The following is a 14,148-nucleotide window of genomic DNA, read 5'->3' on the forward strand; positions in this document are numbered from 1 at the left end:
ATTTTCTGTAAGGATATGAAAAGTTGTCGATGAAATAAAAATTTCATGATCTGAAAGCTTATCGTTGCTTAGAAAAAGTGACCTGAAGTTTTAACTTCGAACTCAATTTTCTCGAAAACTACTGATCAGATCAGAAAAAAATAAATATATTTGGACTCCATATTTGTAGCCCTACAAATACACAAAATTTGGTGCACATTCTCTTTGTTAAACACAATCAATTGTCTCTGAAGGTAATAAGAAGAGGAGCTGATTGACTCGAAATTAATTTCTTATTCTCATCAACTTATTGACCACTTTTCGCAACTATTGTTTATATTTTGTTGTCTCTTATTTTCTTAATTATTTTTGATACCAATCAACATCAATTCCATCAATCATCCCTTGAAAAAATCTCTTTAGTTAATTACTCTTACCAATTTATCTTTTTGACTATTGTTTGGCCCTCTTCTTCCTATTCCGGTCTTAAATTTTTGTAAACCATCGCCATCTAATTGCTTGGATCTCTAGCCTTTTTCTACCAACTGAATTAATTGTTAAACCATCGATTATTCTCAATTCTATTGAATTAACCGTGTACACAATTTATCATCACCATATCACTGTCACCACAATTTACCACCAACACCAATTTAGTTGAACAAACTAATGTTAGCTAAGTTGAAGAATTGAAATAAAAAAACAAAATTTTAGCATTTTAAACAAAGAAATCAAACCACAGATCAAATCGAGCAATTAAACGATTCTCAACTTAATTTCTTTAATCCATCACATAATTAAACCATCACCAATTGAATTTAAATTTCAATCCTGTTGTTAACAAACAAATTGCCTTCCAATTACTGCTAAATTGTGTTCACCTCAACTGTCTGTGTTGACTTAAGTACGAATACAATTACCAATTGATTAAAATAGTATCAACGAAGAATCAAATGGTAAACCATAATCAAGAAAACGAAACATTTGAAGAACGAGTCAAAGTAGATACGAAAGTAGGAAAAAGTTTGAACAAACAATCAACGGAGAGAATAAGGAACTTGGACCAGCAGAGTTTTTACCGCTGAACGTTCAACAAACTTATGGTGTATCAATTGACATTCATATTATTAGCAAGGGAAATGTTTTCGGTAATTTTGGTTCATCTTGTGCATCGATCTCTGTTCGTGCTCAATGACATGCGATGAAATGAGGAATCACTGTTCTTATTGAATAGCTTGTGGTCATCCAATGGCCAATAATCCTGCTTCTCTCACCATCTTTTTTACTTTGGTTATTGATATTGCATCACAACATCATTCATTTATTATGGGCCGAGGAAATGTTAATATCCGATCAATCAAACAATCAACTGGTACAGTTATCAATTTCCTTGATCCATCGGCTGTTGAAAATTCAACTATGACAACTTTACATGGTTCTCTTACCGTTCAAAAGTCAACGGTTATGATTAAAAGTCCATGTTTCGATTCAGTTGTCCTTGCATGGCAAGAACTTTTAGGTTATCTTCCTTTGGTTCTCATCTTTGACCTGAAAGAAGGTCAACAAACTGATTACACAGTTGATGAAGGATTATGAAGTCACCATTCTGATTAAACGGAAGCCTAAACTCATGAATATGTATGACTATTCTAGGGCTGAACGAGATTCTCGTATGCTTTTTCAAGTCCGATGACAAATATTGGAGTTAGATGAAAGTGAAGTTCCTAATTGTTGTGATGATGGCTAAACCTTTCTCCTCGTTTTTATCTCATTGTACCTTTAATCTAGTAAACATGATGACAATGAAAACGAATTTGGTTCTAATCTTAATTCTTCAAATTTTTTACCAAATACTTAATGGCAAGTTAATGGGCTTCTCAATTGGCCTTCAGGTGATTACTCGAATCTCAAAAATCTCCCTGATTTTGCTGCCGTTGCTGCTTCGGCCACTAACCCTTCATCTTTAGGACCCAATGGCAATCAAGGCTTTAGGCAATGCTTGCTTCTCAATTGACTAATTTCGCTGCTGCTAATCAAAAGCAACCACAACTTTCTACTCGATCAAATACTCCATCTTTCAATCTCGATATGTTGAAAAATAGTCCCGAAAATCGAAATGTAAAAGGCTGTATTCAATCTGGTCACAACATGATGGCCACTGCAACAACTCCAACAATGAATCAATCATGTCTCACAAGCTCCAAGTTCGTGAAGCTAAACCAAAAGCTAGTGAACCCCGAACTCCGACCCCATCATGGACTTGGTTTGTCTAAATCAATGCCTCACGAGATACTCAATCAAAGTCGACTTGATAGTTGCCGTGCAACTGAAAAACTGACCCCAGTTAAAGAGTCCGATGAACTTACGAGGTAAAAATCCAAACAATGGTCTTCTTGCAAATGGCTCATTGACCAATGATCTTCCATCATTCTAGGAATCGTCAAAATATCCAACTGCCAATGGAATGAAAACTTTACGTAAACAGCAAAGTTTCAATTTTCAACTTACACTGGAAGCCTGGAGGCCTTAACCCGTTTGGGCCTTGCAAAGTATATTGATTATTTTCAACGTGCTGATATCGATTTAATACTTTCTTATATTTTAACGACACCGAAGAACTTGGTATACCTTACTTTGGACGCCGAAAACTGTCAAGTGTAATACTTGACTGTACTTTCACCGTTCAACCATTTCGAAGCTACTCCGGGTGCAGAGAGAATACCGGAAAGTGGAGAACATCATTTGAAACGAAACAAAAAATGCGAATTATATTCTTGCTTTCACCTGAATAATCTTTTTTTTATTTGGATTGATAAAATAAACGCATACATAATATATCCACGTATTCCTACAGCATTTACTCACACACATCTGAACACAAATGTAACAATCATATCATTAAAAAGACAATCAATAAACATCCACACTAACAAACTAAATACAATAGAAACAAAATACAATATGTAAATTAAGTAGCTCAGAAAACATCCACAATAATTTAAACGAAAATTCAAATCGACATTTCAATTCCTGTTGTAAACTCTTTCACTTTTCTCTCTCTCTCATCATCATCATTATTATTATTATCCTTGGATTATATGTTAAAAGTTATCATAACATTGGTCAAGTTAATCAGCTGATGTCCAACAAAAAACGAGTTGTATTAACAGTGCGACCTTATATCAATCAGCATCACGATTAGTCAAAATCATCATCAATCGATATAATAATAATTCATAATTGTATCACTTTTAACACAATCAATTTATATACATAATTTAATGTTATTAGCAATCAGTCAACCTGCACTTGACCACTAATTTTGTGTAATAATTTTAATCACCATTTGAACAGCATAATTGTTTTTCAATTCATTTTCATTTTCTGTACTCTAATATTGTAAAAAAATTAAATTCACTACAATTTATCAATTATTATTATTAAAATGAAAGAACCAATTTATATGAGTACAAGTATAAAAATGTGATTGTAAAAATATCTTGAAGATTAATCAACAATTGGTAATGATTAAGTATCGATTGTTGTTGTTGTTTTTTTATCATAATAATTGATTATTACGATTCTAAACAATATTGATGTAGATAAGTTTCCAATTTGTAGGCAGAATTTTCTGGTAAATGATAACGTGATTCGCACTCTCGAGCGGACGGAGCTCCTTCTGGTACATTTCGATAATTTTTGGTACAAGTTCCATTCAGATAATCGGGTAAATTTTCTGGTTCAATGTAATCGTTGAGATTAAATCGATTAATGAAAATAGCGAGTCGCTGGTAATGTTCAGGTACCCAGCTTTTGGCCAGATTGTAAATAGCGTTCAAAACCCAGGGTAGTTCGTGGAGAAGGACATATTCAAGGCCGTAAGGAAAGTAACAGGAAATGGTGGTTACCATGAACGATAACATTTCGATATCAACATTGGCCAAACCTGCACCCTCACAGTCCCAGAAAGCGGCATAACCATGGCCCGATTTCTCTTTGTCCAATTTATTGATCATATAAACGAAAAATTTCTTATGAAGTTCAGACCATTCGCTTATCTTTCGGTGTAGTTTACCTCGAATATAAATCATGGAATTGCCTTTACGATCAGGTAAATAGGTGAAAAAAGAACCGGAAAGATAATATTCTTTCGGAAAATCGGTCTCCTTGAGCGAGTTAACGCCAAACGATTTTCGCCATCTCATCGATTCCCTCAACATGCCAAGGGCGGTCTCCGGGTTACCTTTACAGTGAAGTAAATACCTTTCAACTGACCAGTCATCGTTTCTTACCTGGTCAATATCTTGTTCATCATAAAGATGACCGTTTTCGGAAGCATCTTCCAGGAACAATTTTCGAACTTTGGAAATTTTATCCTCACAGGCCATTGGCTTCACTTTGGTGTTAAATTGTTTTTCTCTTTCAACTAAATCACTGGAAAATCAAACAAACAATCAATGAATCACAACCAAAAACTACTTGTTTGTTGAGCTGTTTAAACCACTTCAACTTAACATATGACAACTTGTTGAGTTAGATGACAACAGCTATCAAATTGCTCTGAGAATAGCTTCAAGTTAATTGTTATCTCATTTAACATTCAGTTGTAAATATTTAATCCGAAGTAAATTATTATGAGCCAATTGTTTTTAACAGAAACAAAAATCAATTCTTTTAATTTACTTTTTGGCTAATAAACTATGTTCAGAGTTATGTTAACTTTTCCGTTGATGTTATGATTTGTTGTTGTTGTTGTGATTTGGTTGATTTAGTGATAAGCATCAAAATAATTAGTGCTGGTAAATGAATTAAAGAGTAACGAAAAAGTTTCCTAGAAGTTGTTGCATTGGGTGTTTGATAAAATTTATAACTCAGATAAATTAGATAAATGTTGAGAGGTAAAGAACCGGCTAGAAAAGCGTAATTTGTAAGTCCAACAAAAGGTGCCGACATTGAGCACGAATAAGCGGTCAAAAGGTAAGCGTGTCGTAAGGCAGTTCGTACACAGAGTTGTTCATTTGTAACGGACATCATTCGATATCCGGCTCTTGCATAATCGTGACGAATATTCCAGGACAAAGCGTTAAAATGGGGAAATTGCCACGAATATAATATTAGTCCTAAAAGTATTGATGGTAAATCGATCATATTTGTCGCCGCTGTGTATCCCATTACTGGAGGTATCGCACCGACAATGGATCCGACCCAAGTATTGGCGATATTTGCTCGTTTCATTGGTGTATATACAAATGAATAAAGGACTAAATTGAAAGCACCAAGTGCGGCGGTCAATGGGTTAACAAAAGTCGCCAATGTGGTCAGTCCAATGGTACCGGAAATGATTGAGAATGAGAAAGCCCGACCGGAAGATAGTTGACCAAGGACTAGAGGACGATTTCGAGTTCTCATCATTTGTGAATCAAAAGGTATCTCCAAGAATTGATTCAAACTCGCAGCAGCGGCAGAAGTTAAACCAGTACCAATTAAAGAAGCACTAGCGACAATCGGATCGAAACTAGAACAACCCATAGTGTAACCAGCTAAAGTTGTCAAAACAACTAAACTGGTTAATCTAAATTTACTTAATTTAAGGTAATAATTAATTGACTTGAGACCATTTGGATCTTCCAATGGTCTCCATTCAAGTTTTACTTCATCTTGACCATCAACCAGTTCCAAGTTGCATCTTATTTTTTCAGATTCATCTCCTCGGATTTTCAATGTAAATGGTTGACCATCTTCGCTTGTTTGTTTTAATTGTTTCACACAATCTTCCGGTAGTGTTAATGAGGGTCGATCACCAGTAAATTGTGTTGATAAATGAGATGGTGAACTTGTAGTGGCAGAAAGTGATGGTAATGGTGATGATTTTGTTGATAGTCGAGATACATTGCTGTAGAAATGGCGAGTAACCACAATTTTTGGTAAATATCGAAACATAGACTTTAAATAAATCAAACTCGGTTAATCAATTGGAGAAAATATTGATTAATTATCGTAAAAAGTTAACAATTAACGGAGAAAATGAATTAATAGTTGCATGTTTCCAATGTCAACAAAAAAGTGATTCGCTGTGAAAATAGCAGCCAGAAGGTTATCTAAAAATAACTTTTGCTATTTTTACAATTATCTTCTCATGGTAAACTGAGTTTACTCAATGTTATTGAGACAATTTATAAATTTGGTTATAATAAAATACATATTTTCTTTCCATATGGAATTAATTTCAACAATAAATAGTAATATCGATTTTTTTAAAAAAGATTTCTTATCAAAAATAATGTGACAGGTTTCGATTTTTGGAGATTTTGTTTGTTTTGTTGTTTTGGTAAAATTTAATCAAGATTGATTATCTGAGGTTTGTTAATTGTTCCTCTCTTGAGTGATTGATTGTTGTTGTTGTTTGGTTTAGTTGAGTTTGACGAGCCTAATCTGAATCCAGTTCCAAGAAAAGGTGTAAAATTTGGTAATTCATAGGTGAATACATCTTCTTCGTCTTCGTCTTTATCAGTCTTTCTTTTTTGAGAGCCGTTAGTTTTAGAAACAGTGGGTAAATTTAATTGTTCTGGCGTAGTTGATTTTTGGGAGCTTTGACCATTTAATTGGTCTTCTTTAACAGCTTCAATGATGATAGAATCATCTATTTCAATATCAGGTAGATCATATGTAAATGAATCATCATCATCATCTGTTTGGCTATTTAAAATTTGAGGAATTAAATCTGGTAAAAAAGGTTGAACTGGTTGTGAAAGTTTTATATCCTGGCTACTTGAAACTTCATCTGATCCAATATCTTCGAGTTTCAATTTTTTAACTGGGTTAGATTCAAGAGAAGAACCAAGACGATAACCATTACCTGGAAAATTTTGTTCATTCTTTACGGGTGATATGTAATTTCTTATATCACCTTGTCTGATTGGGCTGCTTTTGGAGATTGGAGCAGCTTTAGATGGAGTTATTGTTGAACTTGAGGCAATTGTCTTGGCACTTGTACTTGGTGAAGAAGAAATTTTGAAGAAATCGTCGATACGTTTGTTATTTTGTAAATTGTTAGCTACCGTTTTTCCTTTATTATTCTGTTTTGGTTTAGCAGTCTTATCTGGTTCAGCTATTTTGTTAAAAGTTCCACCACAATTAGCTTGATGTGTAGTCCACCAGTAGTCATATGAACCAGGTTTCCTGTTATTGGCGCGACGGACATAACCATAATAAGGCGCTTTACCAGCACAGGGTCCATCACAACGCCAAATATGTTGCTGGTAATGTCTTACTTCATCGTGAAAAGTATGATAAACAGTAATATTGGTACCAGCTTCTTTATTAATCCTGACAAACAATGGAAAATTAGGATTATTAAAAATGAAAGACAACCAAACCAATAGATTAATTTAAAGTATCTTTTACCTGAACATATGAATATGAAATTTGGGACCATGAGATTCATGATTATCATCTTGTCGTGTCACAAATAAAAAGGCATGAATCATCTCATGAAGTAAAGTCTCCACAAGATCAGCTCTTGATCTAAGTTGAAGTAAAGGTTGTGACAATTTAATTGTAGCAAAATTAGTCCGTGGATTCCAACAGCAAAGCCCAGCAGTTGAAGTCATACGACCGGTAGACCACATAAGCTCAACGAAACTTGAAGTCAGTTTTCCATTGAAAAACCTTTTGTCAAATTCAGCAAATAAAGACCATATATTCGGATTAGGGTCCATCATTTCCCAAGCAGGATCAACCAAAGATAAATCGACCATCGTTGGTTGAGTCACGAAAAATATCAAAATAAAGAAACTACACCAAATTAACGAGCAAAAAGAATTCAGAATCTGAATTTCAGATCAGAAGAACATTTTAAATATTCGATCAGATGAATTCACTCTGATTGGTCAATTGTTCTTTCGAACCTGTTGCCATCTGGTGGTAGAGAAGAAAAGAAAACTAATGTTTACAAACGTTCTTTCTTTAATTATCGTTAATTAACTAATCTTTAATCTCTAATCGGTATATTCCTGTTTTACCGATTCTTTGAGTTAACATTAAAGTTAATTCCTTTTTCTTTGTTAATTTTCACAAGTTATAGGTTAGGTTTGGTTCGGTGTGAGACGTAAACCTAATTAATTATAACAATTGAAGGGCCTCGGACTATCAACCTATTCAGTAAGAATCTCTATGATTAAACTAATTAAACAATTTCAACCTTAAACTTGTGAAAATTAACAAAGAAAAAGGGATTAACTTTAATGTTCACTTAAAGAATTAGTGAAACAAGATTATACCGAAACAAAAATAACCTTCCATTAGGCTATTCTCACAGCAAATCTCTCAGATTTGTTGACATTGGAAACATGAGAAACTCAAACAAATTGACTTCTCTTTAAATTTATCTCATCTTTTCCAATTGTTTCATCTTAACAATTAATCATCTTAAGTGAGAATTAATTATGTTCCGATATCTACCTAAAGTTGTCGCTAATCGACATTTGATCAACAATTTATCCCGTTTATCGTCAACATCAAGTTCACCCTCATCTTTATCAACAGAAACACCAATGGTAACAACGCAATTAGATTGTGAACCCATTTCACTAATCATCTCGGATAATTGTTCTAAACGATTAAAACAAGTAACTGAAAATGGTGAATTTTTAAGGATACAAGTTGAAGGTGGTGGATGCCAAGGATTTAGTTATAAATTTCAATTGGATAATAAGATTAACGATGATGATCATGTTTTCCAAAAAAATGGTAGTTCAATTGTTGTCGATAAAACAAGTTTAGAATATATTAATGGATCGATGGTCGATTATAGTTCAGAGCTGATTCGAAGTTCATTTAGAATTGTTAACAATCCTAAAGCAGTACAAGGTTGTTCTTGTGGTGCCTCGTTCACAATTAAACTGGATTAATATCAACAATCGATATTAACAACAATCATTTCCTTTAGGAAAAACAAAAAAAAATATCCTCTTCTTTTTTCCTCATGTAATCATAACACAAATTCAAAATCGCTTCTTTAAATTAACCGAAAACAATCTCATCGAAAATACAAAATGTTACCATTAATTGAGAAGAAAAAAAAACCAAATCAATCGAAACTTTTAATCAACTGATTAAATCCAATTGATTTGAGCAAATGCGACAAATTGTAAAATGAAAATCAAGTGATACGCAAGCTTCAAACTCCAAATGTTTTGCATAACAAAACAAAATACCAATTGTATTTTAGTATTTGTATAAATTGTCGACCCTTTAATAAACACTCAGAAATGATTAACAATAAACTAATTAAATCACCAAGACAATGACTTAATTAGACACAAAGATCATCAAATGCTCACCATTAGTGTTTAGCTATTTGAAGCTGTTTTGTTTTCCTTGGTCAGCTGTTTGTTGCTCTTTGTTATTGTTTAGTGTTTATAGTTTATGTTATTTACTTTTAATTACTTGACTAATTATCCGTTTTACAATTAACCTTAACATTATATTGATTAATAATGGATTTCAATCATATCTCAGATTATTAGGACACAACATAATCTTAATTTTTTCTTCTCGTTTATCCACTTGAATGTCTTTTTTCCGAATACCTGTATTTCCCCTTTACCAACAGTTTCCACTTCTTGTTTCTCATCGTCATCATCAGCATCATTTTCAATCTAATTAAGTTTTTACCAGGGTAATTTTACCTTACCCATTGATCAGTTGATTCCTTGGTCCGTGTTAACATTTAATTAATCACCATTAACCTTATCATTTACGATAAATAGTATATATATAAATAGGATTGTGTTTCCAATTTGTGATCTTTTCCATTTGTTAACAAGTTGAATTTTTATTTCTCTCTTGGTTTTTTTTTCTTCCTTTTCTTTTTATTATATCGAATGTGATTTTGTAATTACAAATTTTTTTTAGGTAATTGATAAGTTGAACAATCAAATTGGTGCCATTATTTTGTTAATCATATAACCATGTCTACGGAAAGAAGTGAACTCAAAGTAGCCCGTTGGTATTTCGGTGGAATCGCTTCAGCAATGGCGGCCTCATGTACTCATCCACTTGATCTATTAAAGGTTCACCTTCAAACAAGTTTCACCGGAGGACAAGGAGGTCAAACTGTTACTACTGTCCAACCAACTCTAGTCACTACAACGGTTTCAATTGTCCGTAATCAAGGTGTTATCGCTCTTTACAATGGTCTCACTGCCTGCTTATTGCGACAATTAACTTACTCAACAACAAGATTTGCTGTTTATGAAGTAATTAAACAAAAATTGGTTACCATTGACCCCAATGACCCCAAGAGTATACCCAACATGCCATTTTATCAGAAAGTTTTAGCTGCCGCTTTTTCTGGTGCCGTTGGTGGTTTAGTTGGAACTCCGGCCGATATGGTTAACGTACGAATGCAGAATGACATTAAATTACCATTGGATAAGAGAAGAAAGTAATTAAACAATTAAGTTACAATTCTAACCTTTAATTGTTACCATTTTCTCTCCGTCAATATTAGTATCCTCTTTAATATATTCTGTCTCTTTTTATCAATTAACTGAAGATTTTTTCTTCACTTCTATTATCTTGATTCTCAATCAAATCATTGATTAACTATTAGAATTACAATTAACCTCTCAAGCTAAATTTTCCATCGATGATTATTACTTGATTGTAATATCTTCCAGTGGAAACAACCGCAACAATCAAGTTCTCATGTTTTTTATTTGTAATTTAATTCCTTTTCTCTAAATTTTATTATATCCTTTTTCCTATTCAGTGAGACTAAACTTTCTCTCTACTATTATTACCATTATTTAGCTTGACAACAATTAACTTTGATTGTTTCAAGGATAAATTAATAATAACACAGCCAAATCAATATACTGATACCAAAAATTATTGGTTCTGTTAGACAATTAGAATTGATTTATCTTTCCATTAGATCTAATCTTTCATTTCCTCTTAACTCTCAGTTGGCATCAATAAATAATTATCAACTTTAATTGTTAATTTAACTCGATTAATCTATTAACTGATTCTCTTTTCTTTCTCATCCATTTCTAGTTACGCTCATGCTTTTGATGGTCTACTTCAAGTATACAAACACGAAGGTGTCTCTCGATTGTTCAATGGAGCGACTTCGGCCACTTCGAGAGCAGCTCTGATCACAATTGGACAAATTTCGATGTACGATCAGTTCAAATATATGATGATGAAATATGCACCTCAAGTATTTGAAGACAATTTAACTACTCATTTTACCGCGAGTTTCCTTGCCGGGGCCTGTGCAACAACGATGACCCAACCATTAGACGTGATCAAAACCCGAATGATGAACGCACCACCGGGCGTTTACCGAGGAATAGGTCACTGTGCGTCTACAGTTATCAGTGAACTTGGACCATTAGGTTTCTTTAAAGGTAGTAAAACAATACAATCGATGGGATCGTTGAACAATTAAGACTAATTTTTGCTTTTCCACTCTAGGTTATGTTCCCGCTTTCGTTAGACTTGGACCTCAAACTGTTTTAACGTTTATATTTTTTGAACAGTTACGAATCAGATTTGGTAAATCTCGTTGAAAATTCAATCAAATTGAATCAAATCTCATTGAATGAAAGTTCAAGGCGGGAGAAAATCAACCGTTAATCACTTATTCATTTAGTACAAGAAACTATGTGATTTGTTATCATTGTGTTTTCGTTTGTAATTGTGATTTAAATTTGATGTTTTTCATCATTCTTATTATTGACACTTGACCTTAGATTTTTTTGCTCTCTCTCAATTCTATCAGCTGTTATTTTTTCTCATTCTTTTAATCCTCATACTCATTATTACTTAGCTCTCAAATATCCATTCCTTTGCAATATATGTATTGTGTGTCAAACTTAATCGATAAATTGTTCAATGTAACTTGGAAATTGAGATAATATATTAAATCACTTGAAAAGTTTATTTGTTTGGATAAATTTCATCGCACATTGTTTTAAAAGCGACAAAAGTTTCTTCGGCTGTTGGTGTTATCAAATCATCCGGTAAAACGAAACCATGATCACCGGTATCACGAAGTTCAAATGTATACGAATAAGGAACTCCAGCCTCACCATAAGCCCAATCATCTGATCCTCCGGAAGCGACGTCTTTGTAAAGAAAAGAATCGAGAATATAATCAATCATCTCTGACCATTCAAGATTAATCAACAATCAACTTACATAATAAATTGGTGGCACTTCCAACGGTATAAGGTGTATCGTAAATGGATTTCAAACTAGTGGCCGCTTTTTCAGCGACTCGGTACATTTCCTTGTAATCTTTAGGTAGATCAGTTGTCCATCCCCATGGTAAAAGAATCAATTGTGAATAAGAATGGAAACTGATGTACATGTGCCATGGGCCGTTTTTCAAGATATATTGAGACATCGCCTTTGGTTCGGGTTCGGAAAACGGAGCTGAACCAGCGTATACATCGGAACATGGATTAGTACTCGAACCACCAGCTAAAGGAGAAAAAAATATGGAAAAATATTTAATCAGTTATCAGTACAATCGTATTAATTTGTAGCAATAAACAATTACTTCGCCATTTGTAGGACCAGTTACGATTAGGATCGGCTCCACGGCAAATGTATCCCCATCTACTGTTGGTCAGTGATCTGGTCTTTCGCCACATACGATTCTAAATCAATGGTCAAACGGTTTATAAGATTAACGATATGATAAATTTACATTGGTAATTGTTTACTTACCGTTGTGTGAGTATATTCATATCCATCCGGATTGGCAAGCGGAAGTACAACAATATCGTATTTGCTCAAAATTGAATCAACATTTTCATCTTTGCCTACTGAAGTTACCAACTGAACAATGATAACAATTGGATAACAATTGCAACAATTAATAACAATTGAAATTGAATATCAAGTGAAACCATTTCAATATTTACCTTGTTGATAAAATACATTGCAGTTGATGGTCCAATCCATTCTCGAGCATGAAGTCCAGCATCAATCCAGATCTTTTTTTTACCTGAACTCGAACCTGAACTTATCTTGATTACCTTTAAATCACGTCCTTCAAATGATTTACCAATTGTTTCAATTGTGGCTACTTTTGAATTGGAACGAGCAATTTCATCTAACATCGACATCATCTAACAACCACCAATAAGACGATAAAAAAAATGATCAACAATCAAACTAATCACTTAAATCTAATCATCGGTATTCTTACGGTATCGTATCGCTGATAAGTGCTGAAAAATTGTTTAGCATTGGGTCGAGATCCTCTTACACCAAATGGAAATGGTAAACTTTGTCTTCCTTTGATTAAGTTTTCAGCATCAATCCGACTAAAGAGGAGGAAACAATTAACAAGACAATTTATATACAACTCGAAATGTCAACAATCACTTACCTTTGGACATCTTCAATCATCACACTTGGAGTTAATTGATTTGAAGCAAAAACTGGTGACAATGTTGAACGAGCCTCAGGTGATAACATGATATCAACCGATGAATTGAGGCTTCCTGGTTCTGTCCAGAAGTCAACTGACCGCTCCATTAAGAAAGTTTCATTTTGAGCTAATTGATAAAGAAAATGTAATTGGTCAGTAGTCGTTGGTTTAAATCGTAGAACTGAATAATTGTTGTATCGTTTGTAACCATCTTCAATGAAACACAATGAAAAGTTAATCAACAACAAGACGATGAAAAGTCCATTCAATGGAATCGATGTTAATTTGATATTAAACATATTCAATTTCACAATAAGTTGATTATTATTGATAAAGTAAAAAGCGTTTTCTAATCAAACGACAACAATTAACTGATGTCGTTGACTAACCAATGGTAAATGAACTAAATTTAGTCCGATCAATACAATTTATATATATAATAGGCAAACAATTTAAAGGCTCATGGTAAATTGTTTACTAATTTTAACAATGGTTAACACAGCAATTAATTATTTCTGGGTTACCCACAATTAAAATGATATCCGCAGCAACATTTCACCCTATGTAACAAACATATATCACAATTAACAATCAAAAATGAGTTTTAATTGTTACCTGATGACCTCGTTTTAACAATTAACTTTAGTCTGTCTTTGACCAATAATCAATATTAATTATTACCCATTGATAATTATCTAATCATTGACAATTGTTTG

General features: G+C 33.3%; 6 protein-coding genes and 1 pseudogene across 6 annotated transcripts; 3 read left to right on the plus strand and 4 right to left on the minus strand.

Annotated features, from left to right (window-relative positions):
* Positions 1 to 708: 708 nt before the first annotated feature.
* Positions 709 to 4,510, minus strand: LOC128386643 (motile sperm domain-containing protein 2-like). Its single transcript, XM_053345702.1, has one exon. It carries the CDS (start codon positions 4,365 to 4,367, stop codon positions 3,555 to 3,557), a length of 813 nt encoding a protein of 270 aa, XP_053201677.1. The 5' UTR covers positions 4,368 to 4,510; the 3' UTR covers positions 709 to 3,554.
* Positions 933 to 2,961, plus strand: LOC128386705 (protein bicaudal C homolog 1-A-like; annotated as a pseudogene).
* A 112-nt stretch (positions 4,511 to 4,622) lies between the features above and the next one.
* On the minus strand, positions 4,623 to 5,959 carry LOC128386641 (protoheme IX farnesyltransferase, mitochondrial-like). The gene has a single exon (XM_053345700.1). The coding sequence runs from the start codon at positions 5,917 to 5,919 to the stop codon at positions 4,690 to 4,692; it is 1,230 nt and encodes a 409-aa protein (XP_053201675.1). The 5' UTR covers positions 5,920 to 5,959; the 3' UTR covers positions 4,623 to 4,689.
* Positions 5,960 to 6,105: 146 nt separating this feature from the next.
* Positions 6,106 to 7,898, minus strand: LOC128386640 (DNA-dependent metalloprotease SPRTN-like). Its single transcript, XM_053345699.1, has 2 exons — positions 7,384 to 7,898; positions 6,106 to 7,305 (listed from the first exon to the last, which is right to left on the minus strand). Exons 1-2 carry the CDS (start codon positions 7,734 to 7,736, stop codon positions 6,315 to 6,317), a joined length of 1,344 nt encoding a protein of 447 aa, XP_053201674.1. The 5' UTR covers positions 7,737 to 7,898; the 3' UTR covers positions 6,106 to 6,314.
* Positions 7,899 to 7,987: 89 nt separating this feature from the next.
* LOC128386645 (iron-sulfur cluster assembly 2 homolog, mitochondrial-like) lies at positions 7,988 to 9,272 on the plus strand. The gene has a single exon (XM_053345704.1). It carries the CDS (start codon positions 8,424 to 8,426, stop codon positions 8,886 to 8,888), a length of 465 nt encoding a protein of 154 aa, XP_053201679.1. The 5' UTR covers positions 7,988 to 8,423; the 3' UTR covers positions 8,889 to 9,272.
* A 151-nt stretch (positions 9,273 to 9,423) lies between these two features.
* LOC128386642 (mitochondrial dicarboxylate carrier-like) lies at positions 9,424 to 11,931 on the plus strand. Its single transcript, XM_053345701.1, has 3 exons — positions 9,424 to 10,426; positions 11,041 to 11,396; positions 11,464 to 11,931. The coding sequence occupies exons 1-3, from the start codon at positions 9,951 to 9,953 to the stop codon at positions 11,556 to 11,558; spliced, it is 927 nt and encodes a 308-aa protein (XP_053201676.1). The 5' UTR covers positions 9,424 to 9,950; the 3' UTR covers positions 11,559 to 11,931.
* Positions 11,898 to 13,871, minus strand: LOC128386639 (carboxypeptidase B-like). Its single transcript, XM_053345698.1, has 7 exons — positions 13,391 to 13,871; positions 13,208 to 13,325; positions 12,921 to 13,127; positions 12,724 to 12,834; positions 12,554 to 12,653; positions 12,190 to 12,474; positions 11,898 to 12,116 (listed from the first exon to the last, which is right to left on the minus strand). Exons 1-7 carry the CDS (start codon positions 13,729 to 13,731, stop codon positions 11,929 to 11,931), a joined length of 1,350 nt encoding a protein of 449 aa, XP_053201673.1. The 5' UTR covers positions 13,732 to 13,871; the 3' UTR covers positions 11,898 to 11,928.
* Positions 13,872 to 14,148: the final 277 nt, after the last annotated feature.

This window comes from Panonychus citri, unplaced genomic scaffold (assembly GCF_014898815.1).
Source record: "Panonychus citri isolate SS breed McGregor unplaced genomic scaffold, ASM1489881v1 Contig00072, whole genome shotgun sequence".
Lineage (NCBI taxonomy): Eukaryota > Metazoa > Arthropoda > Arachnida > Trombidiformes > Tetranychidae > Panonychus > Panonychus citri.

Coding starts and splice junctions, on each gene's coding strand:
- LOC128386641 (XM_053345700.1), bottom strand. CDS start 5,919: ATGTTTCGATATTTACCAAAAATTGTGGTTACTCGCCATTTCTACAGC.
- LOC128386640 (XM_053345699.1), bottom strand. CDS start 7,736: ATGGTCGATTTATCTTTGGTTGATCCTGCTTGGGAAATGATGGACCCT. Junction 7,306..7,383: donor TTTCATATTCATATGTTCAG/GTAAAAGATACT, acceptor ATTGTTTGTCAG/GATTAATAAAGAAGCTGGTA.
- LOC128386642 (XM_053345701.1), top strand. CDS start 9,951: ATGTCTACGGAAAGAAGTGAACTCAAAGTAGCCCGTTGGTATTTCGGT. Junction 10,427..11,040: donor CCATTGGATAAGAGAAGAAA/GTAATTAAACAA, acceptor ATCCATTTCTAG/TTACGCTCATGCTTTTGATG. Junction 11,397..11,463: donor ACCATTAGGTTTCTTTAAAG/GTAGTAAAACAA, acceptor TTTCCACTCTAG/GTTATGTTCCCGCTTTCGTT.
- LOC128386645 (XM_053345704.1), top strand. CDS start 8,424: ATGTTCCGATATCTACCTAAAGTTGTCGCTAATCGACATTTGATCAAC.
- LOC128386639 (XM_053345698.1), bottom strand. CDS start 13,731: ATGTTTAATATCAAATTAACATCGATTCCATTGAATGGACTTTTCATC. Junction 13,326..13,390: donor ATGATTGAAGATGTCCAAAG/GTAAGTGATTGT, acceptor CCTCCTCTTTAG/TCGGATTGATGCTGAAAACT. Junction 12,117..12,189: donor AAGTGCCACCAATTTATTAT/GTAAGTTGATTG, acceptor TTCTTTACAAAG/ACGTCGCTTCCGGAGGATCA.
- LOC128386643 (XM_053345702.1), bottom strand. CDS start 4,367: ATGGCCTGTGAGGATAAAATTTCCAAAGTTCGAAAATTGTTCCTGGAA.